Source organism: Pleurodeles waltl, chromosome 7 (genome assembly GCF_031143425.1).
Source record: "Pleurodeles waltl isolate 20211129_DDA chromosome 7, aPleWal1.hap1.20221129, whole genome shotgun sequence".
Lineage (NCBI taxonomy): Eukaryota > Metazoa > Chordata > Amphibia > Caudata > Salamandridae > Pleurodeles > Pleurodeles waltl.
Genome location: NC_090446.1, coordinates 253343930 through 253365764, shown reverse-complemented (window position 1 = coordinate 253365764; position 21835 = coordinate 253343930). Strand labels below are relative to the sequence as shown.

Sequence of the window (21835 nt, the reverse complement as noted above, 5' to 3'; positions counted from 1 at the left end):
CAGGTAGGCATTGTTTCTTTTCTCCTGCAAGAGAGCGATGCGTTGATCCCAGATGGGCACCTCGGGTCCAGGCATGTTTTGCATTGATTTTCCATGCTCAGTGATGTTGGATTGAAATCAGGTTGCATGGTGTCAAGAAACCATGCTGCGTGGGCTTGCATCATTAACAGCAGTCGCTGCGGGTGTTGCGCGTCATTTCTCCAGCCGCATTGCATCAGTCTCCCAGCCGCGATGCAGGTGGAGGGTCGATTTTAGCCATGAAACTGGCGACGCGTCATCTATCAGCTGCGCTGCGGGTGGTACGTCGAACGTTTCCCCGCACAGCGGTCTTTGCATGGATTTCTGTCCTTTTCCTCCAGCTTCACCTTTCAAGGGCCCAGAGACAGGATAGGGCATCACTTGGCAGGCAGGACTCTCAGCAGAAAGTCAAGGTGCTGGCAGAGAGAAGTCTTTGCTGTCCCTGAGACTTCAACAACAGGAGGCAAGCTCAGTTCAAGCCCCTGGAGATTTTTCACCAGTGGGAAGACACACAAAAGTCAGTCTTTGTCCTCTCTCAGACAGACGCAGCTTCTTCAGGCCAACCCAGCAAAGCACGGTCACAAGCAAAGGGGCAGTACTCTTCCTCCAGCTTCTCCAGCTGTTCTCCGGGGCAGAGGTTCCTATTGGTTCCAGAAGTAATCTGATTTTCCAGGGTTTTGGCTCCTTTTCGTCTACCCCTTTCTGCCTTTGAACTAGGCCTACTTCAAAGAGGAGTGTCTGTTATTTTTAAGATCCTGCCTTGACATGGCCAGGTCCCAGACACACACCAGGGGGTTGGAGACTGCATTGTGTGAGGGGAGGCACAGCCCTTTCAGGTGTAAGTGACCACTCCTCCCCTCCAGTCAGCCCAGATGGACCATCAGGATAAGCAGGCTACACCCCAGCTCCCTTTGTGTCACTGTCTAGAGGAGAGGTGCAAACAGCCCAACTTCAAACTGACCCAGACAGGGAATCCACAAACAGGCAGAGTTAAAGAATGGTTTAAGCAAGAAAAGGCCTACTTTTTGAAAGTGGCATTTTCAAACACACAATCTAAAGACCAACTTCACTGAAAGATGTATTTTTAAATTGTGAGTTCAGAGACCCTAAACTCCTTATTTCTATCTGCCCCCAAAGGGAATCTACGCTTTAAGGATATTTAAAGGCAGCCCCCATGTTAACCTATGATAGAGATAGGCCTTGCAACAGTGAAAACCGAATTTGGTAGTATTGCACTGTTAGGACATGTAAAACACACCAGTACATGACCCACCTTTAAAATACACTGCACCCTGCCCATGGGGCTACTTAGGGCCTACCTTAGGGGTGCCATACATGTATAAAAAGGGAGGGTTTAAGCCTGGCAATGAGGTACACTTGCCAAGTCGAACTGGCAGTTTAAACTGCACACAGAGACACTGCAGTGGCAGGTCTGAGACATAGTTACAGGCCTACTCATGTGGGTGGCACAACCAGTGCTACAGACCTACTAGTAGCATTTGATTTACAGGCCCTGGGAACTGCTAGTGCACTTTACTAGGGATATACTAGTAAATCAAATATGTCAATCACGGATTAGCCAATGTACACATATAAAAGGGCAATTGTTCTAAATAAACTGATATTTGTTGACCTGTGCCTCCGCACCTAATTGGTTGAGTGGAGTCAAAATTATCGGAACGGTGTACTTTATTTTGTAGTTTTCGTTCTTTGCCAGGTTAAATTAATTAGATTTTTCCTTACGAGGTGATGCAGGATTGGTATGATATGAAAAATCAGTTTAAGTTACATCTTTGTTGATGAATCTGTGGGCCTCATTTATGAGGCCTATGCGGCACACTGCACCACTGGAGCGTCATTTTATTTTTACGCTCCGGTAGTATAGTGTGTCAGCTATATTTATGCAAAGTCATCTTGTGTGGTATTTAACTACCTTACAAATATGAAACCCTTTTACGCATAACACTGAGTGAAAGCGGTGTTCCATGGGTGTTGTTTGAAGAGTTCCCACGCAATACCCATGGAACACGAAGGAATCTGATGCATTCCCAGATTTACAAGTCTGGGAAAACGCCAGATTCCTACGCCACTTAAGAAGTGGCGTAAGAGTGCCGCAACTGAGAGAAATATCTTTCGGTGTGTGCTGCATTTTGCAGCACACATAGAAAGAGGAAAACACCGCTTGTGATTGTTCTTGTGCTTTCCAGCACAAAAATAAACCTCACCACAATGCAGGTGCCCTTGAACCATGGCACAAGGGTTTCTGCATTTGCATGTGGCACTAATTTTGTGCCAGCGCAGGAGGAGAGGACAGAAATACACCATATCTTGTAGATATGGCAAATTACTGCCCTTAACCAGTGGTGCAGGGCAGCGCAGCAAGACACTTACTGCGTGGCCCTGCACCATGGGCCTTTTAAATGAGGCCCTGGGTATCATGGATTTTTGTACAACTGAAAAACTTTACATATTTTGGTGACCAAAAGAATCAAACTCACATAACAGTGGATTACTTTCACAGATCTTAGCAACACAAATGGATGATGGATGGAGTACTGAAACTTTTCAAAAATGCACCCCCAGTCACAGATCTGGGTTTAATCCATCATTCTTTTGCTCACCATGCCACCCCTGTTTGGACCCAGCCATATGCAAATCATTCCCAACTGCCAGGCCACATCCTCCTTGCACTGGAAACAAGCATCCTGGGACCGGTTTCAGGGTATCACCCCTCATCAACCAGGCTAGCTTCAATCCAGTGGCACAATGAGCTAAGGACCCACGTCTGCGCATACTCTGGCCACCTGGGGCAACTCTATCAACCCAAAAGAAGGTTGTATGGAGGGCTGAAACTTTTCAAGCACTCATCCCCTTTGGGTTTCAAACTTGTTTAATCCACTATTTGCAAGCAGATCGGAGCATACAAAATAGGAAATATTAAACAGAAAATTGGAGAAACTTGGGTTAAAAAAACGTTTTTTTCCCTGCTCTGTCTGTTCCGTAGAGCTGGGAAGAAGGCAAACTTAGCCCACCAAGCATTTTATTGATTGCATATTTAGAAACAAGCATTTGCAATGCAGTGGGTCTCACATTTGCTCGATTTAGAGCTCTTAGAGTTGTAAACTCCTAACTGGACTTTTCTTGCCACATAAATTGAAAGTAAAACCCAGCGTGATCGCGCTGAAATTTAAAACCAAAAAAAGCGTGATTGTGCTATGTAAAACTCAGTGTGATCGTGCTGCGTGAAAACTAAAAGGATAAAGTAGTGCAGAAACCAAGCTGAAAACATGGAGCCTCGTATGTTTTCAGTAGCTGCCCAGTGCGCTTGGGGAGGGCTAAATACCAGAAAAGGCATGACTTATGCATGCCTTTCAGTAATGATATCAAGCTGATTTTAAAAGGCAACCCCAGAAACCAATGAAAGTGACAAATGTGACATGGGTGTGGTTAAAATTGGTTAAAAGCCCCAAGAGAGATTACAACAGGGACAGAGGGCTTGTGCACCAGACCCTAAAACGACACAAGTTCTTTCATACCACTTTTTTCCTTTTATTGTAAAAAAACACATATTTGCTCCATTATAGTTATTTTCTCTGTTCCCTTCAGGTACACACCATGAACCCTGCATCACGTTACAGCACGTGGGAAAAATGACGTACATTTGGCATGGATTTCTTATGTAGAATTTTTTTTCATCAAGGATTCACCGCCAACTACACGAATGTAAAAAAAAAAAAACGTGCTCAGTCTTGTTGAAAGAGGGAAGATGGAAGAACCATCAGCATTTCAGGGTTCAAATGCTGGTTCCACCGTATAGAAAGCAGATTGATTTAACAGAGAGCCATTTCAAGCATTTTTAGATCCTCTATTCATGATCGCGTTGTTGCATCTCCTTTTAATACATATAAGAACATTAGCAAACTAACTTATTTGCACTAACAAACACACTGTTCAAAAACAAAATCGATTTTAAATACGACCCAGGAATTCAATCAGATTAAAAACGCAGTTTATCTTTTCACCAGGGATTCCAACTAAATGGTGAAATCTCGCAGCCAATAAAATAAAGAATGAAAAACTTAAATGTAGCAGCATAATTTAACTCCCAGGTCTTAGCAGGTACAAAAGACGGCCAAAAGCAAATATGCTTGTTGGGTTTGGCTAGCCTGAAACATTCATGAGAAAGTAAACAGTCAGATTACCAGGATATACAGATCCTTAATGAAGAAAACCTGCACGAAGAGCTAGGTGCTCTTTCTGCGAATAGCGCTGCCCATTCACGACTGTTTCCTTAATTTTTTAATGCCTGCAAAGTACTTTTTTAAAGGTGGAGGAGGAAAAATGTATAATCAACTGTGCTAACAGTTACGGAACTGTTAGAGGCGACTTAATTCATCAAAGCAGGGAAAGAACAATAGGCCGTCGTAGGCAGAGTAAGAATGTGCCAATTGCTGTTTACTCCCACAGAAATACTTCAGGGCCATTGCCTCACAGTAAGCAGGAAAGAACTCAACATTTGTTCATTGCGCTGCTGTCTTTGCCCTCCAACAACACTGCATGTCCCGTTTCCTATAAAACATATTCTACATTTCTGCAAACTGGCCATAACTTTGCTCATAAATTACAAACTCCTCTTCTGTGTAACAATTACTTGCGTTAATAGTATCTAAAATCCTCCAACCTATGTACTCATCCCACTTTCCGTTTGCGCGAATTCCCACTGATGATCAGACATCTCCCCCAAACGAACTGTAGGAAATGCATGGCGCAGTCTTCTGAAAGCACGCAAGTAACCCAATACCCAATAATAACCAACAGTAACTAATAGCCTATAGATTAACCACAAACCTTAAATTCAGTAGTAAAGTGATGCCAGCCATAAAATGTTTCAGTACCTCCTCATGGATAATAAGGGCTATAAAATGCAGTTACAATTAAAATATTAACTGTACTGTTATATAATCTTCAGCCGAGTGTTATGCCTAAACGCAGAGCTATTTACATCTACGTGTGATTACATCGACTGCAGAATATTAACTACCAACATATTGCCCAGATACGTAGATGTGAATTTAAGAGCACTAAACCTACACTTTCCTGTGTAGGCTTACCTTGATGATCTACAATGGTTTTGGTTCTTTAGTGGATATAAGTGTAGACTGATATTGTCAAATTTGATATTTTTTTCTTACAGCGCTCTGCAGACACATTTGTGCATTCCAAACCTGTCAAACACTAAGAGAAATGACAGCAGTTCCTGCTGCTTCTCAGGGATAGCAAATATGCTTGGAGATACCCAGGCTAGCCATCTCACGGGGCGTGATGAGCAGTGTTCTTCCCTTTCAATGGAACTTTATGTGCAAGGCTTCCTGGCACAAGGAATGGCAATTATACAGCTTGAAATGATGCGTTGGTTGTGGTTCCCTTTATGCCACCCAGGTCTACAGGCAGCCCTTAGTGACAATATGGAAAGCCATCCCATACACCCAAAGATTCTGCTGGACTTCGGGTTGCAGAGAATGTGCTGCGCAAACCAAAACTGTGAGTCAAGTGAAGTCGGAACATTTTGCTCATCTTTGCCCTAAGTTCAAATAGCATTACTGAAAGATAGGCGAGGGAAAACCTTGGTAGATAGTGGTGCAAATATATAGTAATGAGAAAAAACGTGACAGTAAATGAATGCTACTCCTGATGGTTTGTATGCAATTTAAATTCTTGTCTTTTAGAATTCATGGAGAGCAGGTCACCTTTCAGACACTACCTGCCTCCTGATGACACATCAGGTGCAAGTAACAGCGCAGTATATATCATATTCTCTTAGAGCTAATGCTCATTGCTCATTTCAAATGCCCAAACCCGCTAACTGCTGTTTTTTCACTCTGCATCTGCCATAGACGCAAGATGTAAATAAAGAGAAAGCATACAAAAACAGACCTCAGTCGAATTTCACATTTGCATGGACTTAGCATTTTGATAAGCTGCAATCAGTACTTTAGTGATGAAAGCAGCAATACCTCAGGCCGTGATTAGACACCTCTCAAGTCAGACAAAGCTCCTTATCACAGCAGACTGTTGTAATTTAGCCAACTACGAGAGGTCCCTCAAGTGAAACTCAGTCATTTCTGTAGCAGATTACAGTACCTTAGGTGGAACTATGGGTGTCCCCAGAGGTCCTTCAAGTCAGACACATGTCTGTGCTATAAGTGGGCTGCAGTGCCTTAGACAGTTACGTGATGTCCCAGAGGCATCCATCACTGCCACTCAATCTCATAACAACAGAGAATTATAATCAGAGCAGGAACCCCTGAATGTCTTATAAAATTAAAAGACGTACTGGCACTGGGATAGCCAATATCACGGCTCTCTGTGCAACTCCTATATGCGGTGAAAAAAGTCAACCTAATATTGCTAGGTATTACCAGTCACTTGTATGTGTAAGCTAACGTCATTCAGTTTTGAGAACAACTCTTTCGTATTTCTCTAGATCGTGTTTCTGTGTAAAGTATTAAAGTAGAGTAGCTACCAGTGTGCATTGCTAGGAAGGGAGCTTAAGTGAGAACAGATGTGGCACTCTCAATTGAGAAGTGACAGAGGTGACTGAAGAAGAGAGAGCAACGTGGATGGTGAGCACAATAGGGGAGCAATTACAGAAGAAAGCAAGTGGTGGTGATTGAGCATGGAGTCTGACTACGTTTTGAAGTCCATCACCAAAAACTAATGGTAACAGTATTGGGACAATGTAACTCCCACAAAATGCAATACAAACCACACAAGATTCAATGTCTAAAAGAGACTGACCAAAGCTAATTCTCTCTACAGACTACATTTTTAATAATTAAGGTCTCTTAAACAGCTAAAGTTGTCTGCAGAAAGACCGAAAAATATGTTTTGGCCACACAAGTCATTGCTTTTGATACTCCTTGGGAAGACAACTTAAATAGCCCAACTCAATAAAGTAAAATAACATAAAACAATGTATAGACCTACAACCAAGAAAGAAGTTTAGGTCCATCTGGAATGGATGGCCTCTTTTACATACTATATTCCAAATCTCTGATAATTGCTCTACTGGTAATGTGTCTTCTAGAGAAAGCAGAACCAATTCAAGCTAAGTGGATCATGGCATGTGAGAGCCCCTTTCCACAACTTCAGGTGGATCCAATTTTGAACTTTCATGGTCATCTAAATTATTGTGGGAGGTCTGTTGGTGCAATACGTCACAGAGGTCGTGGTCTCCTATTCCTGGGTGGAGGACTGACTCCTTATTTTAAAGAGCTCCACCAGGCTTGAGAGAAACTCTATGCCTTCAGCAGAGGTGGAGGTGCAGAGGCTTCAGTGATGGCATGGAACTTTGCAGAGAGTGCACCATGTTTGATGAGCCAGCTTGGAAATGCTTTTAGTGTTTTCAAAATACAAATATCTAAAGTGGGAATTTGTTTCTTGGAAACAAAAATACAATTCCCCTGACACTCGGTTGGCATTTTCCTTTTTCCCTTTCTGAGCACACCATGTTGTGCAAGGTAGTTCCACATAGGGAAAACAAATGATGGTTTCCCGTCACAGGGTGGGCTCTAAATGTTAAGGGGAGACCACTACTTTCATCTGAATACCCTGTGGTGGACAGCCATCAGGTAAACAATGGCAGAACCAAAGGAGGATCCTTTGATGTAAACCCAGGGTCATATTTATGAGCCCCTTGTGCTGTCAAAGTGTCACTTTTTGCGACACTCCAGTGGCACAAACTACAAAATCATGTCTGTGAAGCCACGCAAAACCACTTTGCATGACTTTGAATGGCCTCATTGATATGGAGTAAGGCAAGGCAGTACAAATGGCAGTGTTGCCTTAACCTGTACTCAGGAGGCATTCCATGGGTGTAATAAGGGGGTTCCCACGCAACAGTCATGGGTTTTGACGCTTCCCCAGATTTACAAAACCATGTAAACCTGTGGATGTGCCAAAACCTTATGCCTCCTGAGGTGAGCATAACAAGGATAAATAATTGTATTTCCCCTTGTTTTTTCCTCTTTCCATGTGCAGTACATTCTGCATCACACATAGAAAGAGGAAAGCACCTCTCAGGATTGTTTTTGTGCAGCAAGGTTCCTCTTCCTGCACAAAAACAATACTTCTGACAACACAGGTACGCTTGCATCATGGTGCAAGGGTGCCGGCATTGGTGCTAAGCTGTTAAAATAACACCGGGGCAGGGGAAAGGGCAGGAATGCACCATATTAGGTAAATATGGTGCATTCCTGCCCTTTCACTTTGGCGGGAGGCAGTTCGCAAGGTGAATTGCCCTACACCAGATCCTCATAAATGAGGGCCCCTGTGTTTCCCCTAACTCTGGAGTAAAAGTCTACCTCTCTGTAATCTGAAGTATTTGACCAACAACCATAGGTAGCCTCTTTATGCAACTGCTCTAACAGCACACTTACAGACCTTCAAGTTCACTGTCCACATGTCTCAGCTCTTCTGTTCATTGACAAGTGAACAGACAATATTCTTTCTTTAGAGATAGTATCTGGCCAAAAAGCCACAGATTTCATTCAAGAAGAACTCAATAGGCAAAATGTCATATTATACAAAAAAGAAAAATAAATAAAACTGAGAAAGCCAAACCATGGAATTATGAACTTGATCCTAAATTTTCATCTAACCTCACATATATTGATACACAGACCAAAAGAGTTCAGAAAGATAGACAAAATGTAAATTATCCAGAACTGAGAGGAGGGTGGAGTGATCACATGAGAAACTGGCATCCATGTTTAACCTGAATGGTAACTGTTTGCCCTTCTGTGTCTGTAAATTTTCCAGCTAGTTTGCCTAGGTTCTAATAAAGAAATTCTAAGCTTATTAGCAAAGTCCTTCCTTCTTGAAACAAACCACCTTGCATTGGGATTCCACTTCCCATTATGAGTGGTGCATAGCCGCCTTTAGTTACACAATTACTAGTTGTAAATACTCTGTAGGATTGGCACCTTACAACGCTCCTAATTATCCATCCAGGAAAGCACTGTTGGTAACAGAGCGATTCCAGGGTATATGTGTCAGATAAGATCTTGTGTTATGAGCAGCAGTTGGAACAGGAAAGAGTCTATTTTCTTGTTAAAATAGGTCGCACTGATGACAATGAGAGATATTAATTAGCATAAAGGAGTGTGCCCAGATGTACTTGATGACTAGGTAATTAAATCAACTAATGCGTGCATGCCAGAGGATTATTTGGCTTGTGCCACTGAAAAATGAGGTCTGCCCACCACTGTTCCGGTGAGGTAAGTTACATGTGAAGATTTTGCATTCAGGTTAGATCAGGGCTTTGCTGAAAGGTTCAGAAATAATTTCACAAACGTTCAGTAATGCAAACACATGGTAAACGCTGTCTGACACTCATTAATGTGCTGTCCCCACTGCACATGTGGGTTATCATCTGTACTGGGAAACAGCCCATTTACAGGATGCCCACAAGGTCCCACTCTTCACCTGTTGAACCCACATAAGTATGCATTGCACCACTGAGCAGGATAGTGTACTGCAGGTGTTTTGAGGCCTGCAATGGACAAAAGAGAGACCTTTCCAATATGGATGATCATTGAGTTTTACCATAGGCAGAGGGTGTAGTTTGGGACAATGGTGTCATACATGTTCTGGTTAGTCAGCAGTTCAGATGACGTCCCGCCAACTTAGATTTGCCTTAGATAATTTCCACCTGCCTTTATAGAAAATACTAGCTTAATGAGAACCCCTATAGATATCCCTAATTAAAGCCAGAGTATGTCGTCCAGACTTGCAAAAAATTCAACTGCTTGATTTTTTTGTCTAGACTGGTCACTACATTTTCAATCAAATTATTTGTTCGAATTTCCTGATGACCCAAATACAATCAACTGAAAACCTGTGGCCATTGTTGTAATGCGTTTTTTCCTGGGATTGTAGAGGTAAATGTTATGCAATGCAATATAGTATATTTAGGACTGTTTGAAAATTAATAGAGAAAGGTTTTTCCACTTGTTAAGAAAACAACAAAAAATTGCTCAAATATGGTGAGCAAACAATCACACAAATACAGGAATGCACTTACTTTATCATCTGGTTCCCCTTTTTGCTCTTCCTCTGTCTTCGTTGCAGGTTTGTTTGTTGAAACCTTCCAGTGCCACACAAAACAAAATTAGGGTTATGAGTAATCACTTGATAGCATGTTTCATATTGAAAACCAATCATTAATATCAATAAATCAGAGTGCAATACGCAAAGCCGTTTGCTAATACACAGAGGGGCAAAGTGTACTGGCAAAGCACGATCAAACTCCGAGGAAACAATTAAACAGAAAAAAATAGAAACAAAGTTTCGAGTTAGAACCTATCTTCAAATAACTCATACAAACATTTCGATGCTCAGCAAATGCCTACTGATAAGAACACGTTTGTTGTTTTTATGGTAGGATTTAAGCAGTGTGAAAAATAGGTATGAAGATGTGCCATTAAGTGTTGTTTGATCACTGAAATCTACATGTAAGGAGTCAAACTGACAGAATCTTTAATTGTAAAACAAGACGATAAACTGTTAAACTGTGTCTGCTGAATGAATATGTTTAATTCAGCATCGACTGACTGAGAGATAATATTTGCAATGCATGCAAAATTGTCAAAACATGTTCATGTTCATCCATTGTATGTGTTACACAAAATGACTGCATTCAGCAGTATGGGCAATGCTGCTTGACATGAAAAACCTTTATCTGTTATGGTTAGGACTGATTCATAGTTTTGCTTTCGCCATTACTCATTTCTGAATTGTAAACGTTTTTTAACACTCGTCTTTACATCCATCGATTTATCTATCATTTGTCAGTTTTTCATTCAGTTTTCATCCCCTGCGCGGTAGTCAACAACAGAAACAAAACGGAAAATCTTTCAGAACAATAGTGTTTCACTCTTTGCCACTTACCCTATGTAATTTTAGTGGAAAGCTGTGCCAAGACTTTTCCATGTATTCTACAAGTTCCAATGCAGATACGTACCAGCGTTTTGAAGAAACTCATGACTGGATGCTCTTCAGTTGGCGCAGCAGTCTTGTCACTTTCTAGATTTTCCTCAGGCACTTGAGGTTCCTCTGCAAATTCAACACTGACTGAGCTCGGCAGGTTGACCGTGTTTTGGTTGCAATCAGCTACGTTCTGCAAGAAGCACTAACAGTCAATTCTTGTTTGTGCAGGAATGTAAAAGAAACATATCTGCTTTCCATTTGCATCACTCGGTTCTCATGCGACAATTCCAGCCATACTTCGGCCTACATAGCTAGAACAATTGGACTCTTATTTATCAGTGTTATTTGTTTCTGTTCTTTGGTTTAATATATTCAGCGCTTACGGATGGAGTAACATTTTGTGCTCAGCTGCGGAGCACAACACAGTCATTAAACTTGCATGTTACATTCAAAACAATCCCTCTTTCTTTCAAAATTGCTAAACAGTTGTGAAAGATAACACATAGCAGTGTTATCAGTTCTTCAGTGACTATTTATGCCCGCACAAAGAAGGTCTTTTGGTCGAAAGAAACTCCGCTTGCCAGAAATAATGGAAATAAAAAACAAATTTCTTGACGCCCAAGCATAGAATCTTTAACTTTTACAACGATCACCTCACCATGAGGGTTGGAACAACACTAACAGTGCAACTTTCCATATTCAGAATACTTTTTACTATTTAAAATGGCTTTTCTGAGCACCATTATGTATTATTTTACATTTCTGGAGAGACAATAATAATGAGTGAGAATAATTGATAATTGCTTGGCTAATAGTCCTTTGGCTCCTCATTTTCACTATAATGTAGGCAACCAATGTTAGCATGTTATACAATAATATTAAAATGGTACTTCTAACCTTTAGAACAATCAAAAAATCGAAGTAACACGTTTCTCTTTATTATACCAGTTAACTATTGATAATACGACAAAACAGTTTAAACTTTATTGCCAACAGAAACCCTAAGAGTGATTATATTTAGCTGAAAAGAAGCATCTCCTGCACAGAGAGAGAAAAACAGATCTAGGTATGAAAGCTGTTATGGGGCAATTGGAATAGTCACCTACACATAGATAAATATCTCTTTATAGAATAAAACGAATAACTGCAAGGAAACCGTTCTAAGTAATTTCATTAATGTTATTTATATGAAATACATCACACTACAGTAACCTATTTATAACTGTTCAGTGATCAGATTATATGATAATAGGAGGAAATCAAGCTAAGACCTGGACCAATTTTTTTGGCTTTGTTGGTTTTGGAAATTCAAGTCATGAGGATGCCTGTAGGATTCTTATTTCAAGCTACTTTAAAGACTAGAATACAAGTTTACGGTTTGAGAAAAGCTTTTGCTATATTACCTTTATTAAATTCAGCTCCTGGGACAAACTCAAGTACCTATGTACCACTACCACCCAACCAGAAGCTACAACTTTTAATACACTTTATACACCTGCATCATAGATTTTTCTCAGCAGTATTTGGATGTACCATTATTAAGGGCAACATCAGCTAGGCAGATTAATGTTGGCAGTATGCAAATTATCCTGTGCTACAACATGTTCACAGTATTTTAATCTGAGGTGGAAAATAAGATTTACTGAAATTCCACAGACAACAATAAAAATAAAGGGGCAGATTTACTAATATCTGTTACAACACAGTACAGCAAGCTGTGTTGCATGACAGGGAGAGAGCAGAACTGCACCATATCTATTAAGATATGTCACTGCTGTTCTCTTCCAATATGCAGGCGCACTTTGTGGTTGTCTAGAGCCATGAACACACCTTTACAATGTAGTGCAAACAAGAGAGCGAGATGTATAGCATATGGTTTGTATTACCCTTCGAATGACTTTTAAACTTTTCTCATTTTGTTCATGTGATGTACAGTAAAGCACCCAAAGCAAAGTTGGACATGTTTAGAGAGAAGGAAATGCTTTTCCTTGTTGCACCTGCTTCAAGGAGGAGTATTTTTTTTGTTTTCAGCAAAGACCCATCTACAAATGTTAGCGTATAAAGTGTTGCATCAAAAACATATTTGGTTCACTGGGCACACCCAAGCATAATCCACAGATTGGCCGCTTGACACAAAATAGTGGAAAATGCTACTCTGGTTTATGTTTAGGCAACATTACATCACAAATCAGCACTTTGCATCTTTGGTGCTCTTTTGGTGACATTTCATTGGCACAGAGTGTTGATAAATCTGGCCTACATTGCATAATTCGAAAAGGTGCCCTTTTTAAGCATGGCACAATTTACTACCCACAACTAAATATGTCTCATTCGGCTTTTTTCACTAACACATTCAAATACTGCTGACATAGACCTGCTCATGAGATATGGCCTTATTGTTAGTGCAATTTACTGGTGCAGAGGTTTATGAACATTACACAGGGAATAATATGGGTTTGCTGGGCAAAGTACTAGAACCTTCTCACCACACATTAGCATAAATGTTGCCTCCTAATCTTACAAAAAACCCAGACAAGGCTTCCTTGCTCAGTGACTTGGACACAGCTGAGAAATGGCTACTACAAAAGTCAATACAAGCATGCAAATCTAAATTTAGGAACTACGTAAATGCTAATGTCAAAACATAACGTAATATGCCACCCAAATTAGATGCATGAAAACAAACTTAATTTCCTTGAAATAACTTAGATATTTAAAAATAGCTTAGTCATCTCATAAATGGTACAGACCCATAATGACTGAAATTTTCAAATCGTGAACTGAGTACTTCTGTTTCTGACATTCTCCTAATGTCACTTACTGTGCTCCGACCAAAAAGCATGAAAGTCTAACAGAAGATCTGAAGAAGTGCTAATTGGGCAAATCCAGGCACTAATGACATATCTGAATAATTGCTGTAAGCCACAAAATATTGCACAACTAACGGGAACCTTATCCATACATTATTGTATTTGCCATTTTCTGTCTATAAAGTCCCATCCGTTTGTTTAAAATGTTTCATTTTTATCATAGCGTGTGGCTTATATCTCTGCACGATAAATTAAAGCTGGGTATCCCCTACAAAAATGTTGAGACAAGCAGCCACAACTCTTGGGAGCTTTGCACGTTAGGCAGAGGTTTAGTTAAAATCTCTTTGGTGGATGCAAGACTATGTCAATGAAGCACACCATATATGTATTTCCCTCATTCAATTGCCTTACTGAGCACTACTACAGCATAGCTATACAACAGTCATTGGCAGCATTTAGCATGCATTGGATATCAATGTGCATGCCTTAATATATCAAAACCTGTGCTTCCATTAATTATTATTAATTGCCTCATTTCAGATGTATTGACTTTGTCATAGCTTAAATCATTAACTGTGAAATAATTGTATTTCCTTGTAGTGCACGAGCTGCTCCCATACTACAACAAAGTACGTGACTCCTTCAGGGAATTTGACTCCTCTGGCTGAAATTATTGTACAAATGATTTCAAATTGTATTACTCTGTAAATGAAAGTGAATAGTCACATTTAATTCTGGTAGTGCAAGTCTATTAAAGATAACATTATTAAGAATGTCTCCTCTTTTAGTGCTACCTACAAGGCACTTTGTGTGTGTTGTCAATTTTGAAAATGACTAATACCGGAGATGAAAATCTTGCATTGGCAGTAAAGCAGCTAAAATGCACATATTCTTCAAATGCTGACCGTACTATCAGGTAAAAAAAGCATAATCTTTACAACATTTCTAAGATGCACGACCTATGGGAAAACAGTAACATATTTCAAATAATCAACGTATTGTGTTCCGCCTTCCCATAAGTATGTCAATGGAGATTTACTTATTGACAAACGTAAAGCCAGCCTAAAAGTGTAGTTATTATTAAAATGTCACTTTCCGTGCTTATCACACTTGCTTTGTGATCAGCCTCTGTTCCTTTGACTTGAGTTGTTTTAGCTCTTTTCTGTGTTTTGCATAACATGTGCTCCTTCGCTGAACAATTTTGAAATATAAAGTCTGCTGTGAACTACACAAGCCATTTTAGCTGTACCGAAAGTCTATCTGCTCATGGTACTTGAGTACACTAAAATGTTACAATTTTGAATTTCAAAATGGGCAATTGACATTCTTATAGGAGTCTAATACTGTTATGTTGACCTTAAACATTACAAAGAACTTCTTCATAAATAATTTTGTACAACTATAAAGTGAGAAACAATATTCATAGAAATATTATACCTACATCAAGTTACATCTAATTTTGTTTATATTGATATTTTAGCTGTTCCTTATGTGAAGCTTCATCATTACAACTGAATGCACTATGTTAATTACTTTTGTAAACTTCGAATATATATAGATGATACAAGCAAAATACACCATCTCGAGAGCATCTTTTATAGCTCATTTTGTGACAAAAAAACTCATTATCTGAAAATTATTTAATAAAATTGAAAAAATAGCTAGAATTGAGGAAACTTCTTTGAATGTTAAATTGTAATAACAATACAATTTAGATAGTCTTACTATAAGCCCACTAAAAGACAATTCTAATAATAGTGATAAGAAAACACCCACCTTTCTAGCAGCGTCCACATTTAGTCCTTGATAATGCACCAGTTATATAATTCCACAGAGCATATTTCATCTCTCAAGTATGAGCTGCCACGTTGTAAAGAGTCTCTGGGCAGCAAAGCAGTACAGTATTGTTTTAAACACTGCTATCACGTGTATTGACTTAGTTCCAGAATATCACAGCAGGCTTTGGCACTCATTGGCTACTGTACTCTTGCTGTTTGTTCTTCCTCCCAGACAAGTGCAAAAAATGATAAAAGCACATTTTCAGCGAACTTACTGAGGCAAAGAGGAGGAGTACAAAAGTTACATTTCAGCGAGATTGCTTTGCCCCTTTCTGTACATGTGTTTTTCCATTTTCTACAACTCTACATGCAATTAGATCTAAATGCCTTCTGTTCGCAAATACTGAAGAAAATGTGGGTTCCTTTTGCCAGTTTCATATGTAACAAGTTGATTAAGTTCATAAAGTCACAACGCCTGACAGCCCAACAATATTCCTGTTTCATGCTTTACTAACTTTACTTGAAAAAAAAAGTTGTCACTAGCAAAATTCAGAATCATAATTTTAGAATGAAAATCCATTTCATATATTCTTCTTTCTTTTTTTGTATTTTCTTAGTTGAAACTTCAAAAAGACTTCATCTCTTCAAGAAGGACTCCTTGTGCAGCGAAATCCGATGCACAGCCTGCCAGAAAACACACACAGCCTGCACCGCGGTTAAAATTTGATGGCAAGCCATACCGGAACAACTCAGCCCGACTTCGCAATGAGAAGATCGACGCAGCGCCAACGTAGCGACCAGAAAGTGGATGCACGACCCGAGCCAGAACAACGCAGGAATCGACGCCGCGCGGTAGAAAATTCAACGCAACGCCCACCGGATCGACACAGCTCCTGTGACTTCTTCCTACCAGTGCAGGTAATTCCACGCATCGTCCCCGGGGAGTCTGAAAACCCCGCAACCCGAAGAGGATCCACGACTGAGTGCTGGAAACCGATGCACAGCCGTCCCTGCGCAGAAATTAAATGACGCATCACCGTGTGTGCCCTGAGAAATCGACTCACACCCCTTTGTTTTCACGCTTCTCCTCCTCTGCGGCCCCCTTGCAGAGATTTTTCACGTGCACCAGGTACTTTGCGCTTGAAAGAGACTTTGGCCCTCATTACAACCCTGGCGGTTGGCGAGAGAAGCAGCGGTCTTACCGCCAACAGGCTGGCGGTAAAAATGTTGGAATTATGACCATGGCGGTTACCGCCATGGTCATCCGCCACTTCTCCGATCCGACTGCCAGGGCGGAGACGACCGCTGGGCTGGAGACCTGGGTCTCCAGCCCGGCAGTCGTCACAATACCGCCGGCGGTATCATGACCCGGCTGACCCCCATGGATTTCATGGGGTTAGGAGGTGAGCACTATCAGTGCTAGGGAATTCCTTCCCTGGCACTGATATAGGGTCTCCCCCACCCCCCACCCCCACCACCCCTGCCACCCCCAAAGGTGGCAGGACCCCCTTCCCCACCCCTACCCCTAACATTACATTACATATTCACACCCGATACGCACGCAGGTACCACCAACACACAATCCCGCACACACACCAACATACATGCCAACAGCCACACACACAGTCATACGCACACACCCACATTCAGACATACACACACGCATCCATACAGACATACATACAGACAGACACGCACTCATTGCCAAACGCACAACACCCCTGCATGCATACACGCACTGACACACCCCCTCTACATACACACACGCACACCCCCATGCACGCACACAACACACAACACCCCTCACCCCCCTCCCCTAACGGACGACCAACTTACCTGGTCCGTTGATCCTCCGGGAGGGGACGGGATCCATGGGGGCAGCTCCGCCACCAGCACCCCGTTAACAGAACACCCCCACGCCGAATCACAGAACGTGATTCGGTGGGCAGTGTTCTGTTGACGGGGCGGTGGAGGTGGAGCAACCTCCACTTCCCCGCCGACCGCCAGTATGGCTGCTGGAGGCTCTCCATCCGGAAAAGGATGGAGGGCTGCCAGCGGTCATAATGCGCCGAGCGGAAAACCGCCTGCACTGGCGGCCTTCAGCACGGCAGTCCCTTGTCGGTCTTGTAAAAAGACCACCAAGGTTGTAATGCCCACCATAGTTTGCTTTCAAAAGACTTAAGACACTTTATAACACTTTTCAGTGATAATTCTACTTTTAGTTATTGCATCTTTGATCGTTTTGACCTACATTTATCCAGATAAATATTATATATTTTTCCAAACACTGTGTGGTGTATTTTTGTTGTGCTATATGGTGGTATTGTGTGATTTATTGCACAAATTCTTTACACATTGCCTTCTAAGTTAAGCCTGACTGCTCAGTGCCAAGCTACCAGAGGGTGGGCACAGGATAATTTGGATTATGTGTGACTTACCCTGACTAGAGTGAGGGTCCTTGCTTGGAAAGGGTGTAACCTGACTGTCAACCATAGACCCCACTTCTAACAACATTTAATCAATATCTATTTGAGACTAACATTTGAAAAGTATTATTTTTCAAAATTATTTCATATATTCACTCATGTAGCTTTTAGAACTCATTTAATTTGAAAGTATATTCATGTTTGATTAATTTGGCTGAAGTTAAGGCATACCCAAATATACATTCCCTCTACAGTTAACTTTCTATGTGAAGTTGTTTTTCTTAAATGTTTCTTTTGAGATGCAGGTGTTAGGAGCAGATAGGGAGTCAACAAGAAGCTTATTGTGCGTGAGAGATAAGAAATCCTGAGACAAACCTATGCAAGAATGAAAAGAGAAATGTTCTGGAAGCTTGCCAGTTGTAACTCTTTTGAAATTGCTGAGACTGAAAAGTACCACCATTGGATATATCAGGGATTTGGAAAATGTAACTTCCAATTCATTTTAATTAGGATTTAAATCGAGAAGCTTCGAATGTGATATCATCATCTTAGCAAACTGTGATTTGAGGAAAGTTTAGTTAGTGAGAGATTTAGACCCCTTCCTATTCTTAGAGCTGAATAGGCCTATTTGATGTACATACCTCATATTTTCTATGTGTCTTCATGCCATCACACCTCTCTCACCAGACTATTCTACTGAATTTCTGTTTGCAGGCCTTTCTCCTGATGTCACTATAGGTACTCATGGCAGTTAATCAAGAGAGTTAAGAACCCAAGCATAATATTTTACACCAATATTCACTTGTGTTTTAAGTAATTTTGTAGTGTACAAAATTCTCTACCAAATTGCACTACAATGAGAGACTAAGGGGGTCATTCCAACCCTGGCGGTCGGTGTTAAAGCGGCGGCTAACCCGCCAACAGGCTGGCGGTTAAAAAAATGGAATTCTGACCCTGGCGGAAACCGCCAACAGAGACCGCCACTTTAACACTCCGACCTCCACGGCGGGACAAACAAACAGTGCGGCGGTCACCGCCAACAGACAGGCGGGAGTCAATGTACCGCCCACCCTATCACAACCCACCAATCCGCCACCTTTTCCGGGGCGGTAGCCCCGCCGATAAAAACACAGCGGAAACAGACATTTCAAACGGAAAACGCTCACCTCCATACACCCCACGAGGAATCTGGACAGCATGGAACCCGAACTACACATCCTACCAGCTATTGTATTCCTGCTCCTCTACCAGGAGCACGAACGCCGGCGCAGAAGACAACGGTGAGTACTGCACCTACGACACAGGGGAGGGGGGAGGAGAAAATATTACGGGCACACATACGCGACACACCGACCACCACCCTCACCCACTACAACACACACATCAATGCATAGCAATACATCACTGTTACAACCCCCAAACCCCCCAGAAGAATGCAAAGACAAAAGGAAATGATCATAAACAGTCGAATATATTGTATTATTGGCTTATAAAAATATCACACATTTAAAACTAATATATACATAAATATTAAAAGTCCGATAATTTTAGCAGTCATTGTCCGTGGACTACTGGGCCCAAATCACATGGGCAAGGCCCACACAGGATACCTGACACCAACGGAGAGAACACTGCAGGGGCATCAGATAGAAAAACTACAGGCACCTCAGGGGGAAGGGAAGGGGGGGCACCTCAGCCACATGAGTATACGACGCCAGATCCACGAGGGGCCTCCATGGCCACTGTCCCATCCTGGGGAGTGCAAAGCCACAGTCTCTCAAGTCCATACAGTGGGTGGTTTGCCCACTGTACCATCCTGGGGAGTGCAAAGCCACAGTCTCTCAAGTCTATACAGTGGGTGCTTTGCCCACTTTTCCATCCTGGGGTGTGCAAAGCCACAGTCTCTCAAGTCCATACAGTGGGTGGGTTGCCCACTTTTCCATCCTGGGGAGTGCAAAGCCACAGTCTCTCAAGTCCATATAGTGGGTGGGTTGCCCACTGCTGCATCCTGGGGAGTGCAAAGCCACAGTCTCTCAAGTCCATACAGTGGGTGGGTTGCCCACTGCTGCATCCTGGGGAGTGCAAAGCCACAGTGTCTCAAGTGGATGACAGTGTCCACTGGTTCTGGAGGGGGACTGGTGCCCAGAGTGCTTCGTGCAGCCCTGCCCGACACAGATGCGGCACTGCCCCTTCCGCCAATGGGCCAGCGGTGCTTGAGATGAAGGGCCCTGTTCAGCGGTGCTTGAGACGGCGGTGCCCTGTTCAGCGGTGCTTGAGATGAAGGGCCCAGTTCAGCGGTGCTTGAGACGGCGGTGCCCTGTTCAGCGGTGCTTGAGATGAAGGGCCCAGTTCAGCGGTGCTTGAGATGAAGGGCCCAGTGCAGCGGTGCTTGAGACGGCAGTGCCATGTTCAGCGGTGCTTGAGATGAAGGGCCCAGTGCAGCGGTGCTTGATACGGCGGTGCCCTGTTCAGCGGTGCTTGAGATGAAGGGCCCAGTGCAGCAGTGCTTGAGACGGCGGTGCCATGTTCACCGGTGCTTGAGATGAAGGGCCCAGTTCAGCAGTGCTTGAGATGAAGGGCCCTGTTCAGCGGTGCTTGAGATGAAGGGCCCAGTTCAGCGGTGCTTGAGATGAAGGGCCCAGTGCAGCGGTGCTTGAGACGGCGGTGCCATGTTCAGCGGTGCTTGAGACGAAGGGCCCAGTGCAGCGGTGCTTGAGACGGCGGTGCCCTGTTCAGCGGTGCTTGAGATGAAGGGCCCTGTTCAGCGGTGCTTGAGATGAAGGGCCCAGTGCAGCGGTGCTTGAGACAGCGATACCCTGTTCAGCGGTGCTTGAGACGGCGGTGCCCTGTTCAGCGGTGCTTGAGATGAAGGGCCCAGTTCAGCGGTGCTTGAGACGGCGGTGCCCTGTTCAGCGGTGCTTGAGATGAGTGTCCAGTGCAGCGGTTCCGGCCCAGGCATGGATGTCACTCGCCACCTGACATGTGGCTGGCGGGGCCTTCCTGCCCATCTGTCTGTTGGCTTGCGGGGCCCTCCTGGGCTGCAGTACCGGGCCTCTGGGTGTCCTCCTGCACACCTGGGATGGGGCTGGTGGGGCCCTCCTGGGCAGCTGGCCTGCTGCCGGACTTGTCGGGCGTGCTGCCCTTCTCACCCTTCCCTGGTCGTCTATGGCCCTTTCCCACCTTTGGCGTTGTGCCAGGTGGCACCCCACTTCCAGCCGGAGCCAGGGTAGGGATTTTGGTCCCTGGTGTCTTTGGCCTCCCGCGCCGGGCACTGGTAATCTTTGGGTGCTTTTCCGGGGGTGGGCTGGCCGTGCCTGGGCTCCTAGCAGAACTAGTTGCCCTTGAGGGTGGGGGACTCCACAGTCCTTGGACAACAGTCTTGATAGGTCCTGGTTTTGTGGTGGCTGAGGTGCTGATTGCAGTCTTAGGAGATGGACGGGGTGGGGGAGTTGTTGGAAAGAGGTCAAGTTTGGAAAGGAATAGCAATTTGGAAAGAGAGGGACGGGTAGGTGTAGTGGGTATGGGAGTGGAGGAAGAGGATGTGGTTGTAGGAGTGTGAAGTCTGGTGTCTTTGGGTGCAGGTGCTTGGGCTGGAGGCTGTCGTGAGGTGGATGGCTGTTGGGTGGGTGGCTGCCTGCGTTTGTGTGGTTTGGAAGAGGGGGTAACAGACACACTGGGAGAGGACACAGGGGACGTGTAAATGGTAGTGGGGGTGGTGACTGCACATGTGCGGAGTGTTCTGGTGGGTGTGCTGGTGATGGACGTAGTGGCTGAAGATGTTGTGCATGCAAGTGTGAGTGGAGACGTCACAGGG

General features: G+C 43.2%; 1 protein-coding gene across 6 annotated transcripts in view; it reads right to left on the bottom strand.

Annotated features, from left to right (window-relative positions):
- Nucleotides 1-21835, bottom strand: part of BCAS1 (brain enriched myelin associated protein 1) — a 364378-nt gene that overhangs the window by 136214 nt on the left and 206329 nt on the right. For all 6 annotated transcript variants that reach the window (XM_069243624.1, XM_069243621.1, XM_069243622.1 and 3 more), the window contains exons 5-6: nucleotides 11042-11197; nucleotides 10103-10165 (exon numbers count right to left, since the gene is read on the bottom strand). In XM_069243624.1, the coding sequence (XP_069099725.1) occupies nucleotides 10103-10165; nucleotides 11042-11197 (219 nt within the window). The remainder of the gene's footprint in view (nucleotides 1-10102; nucleotides 10166-11041; nucleotides 11198-21835) is intronic.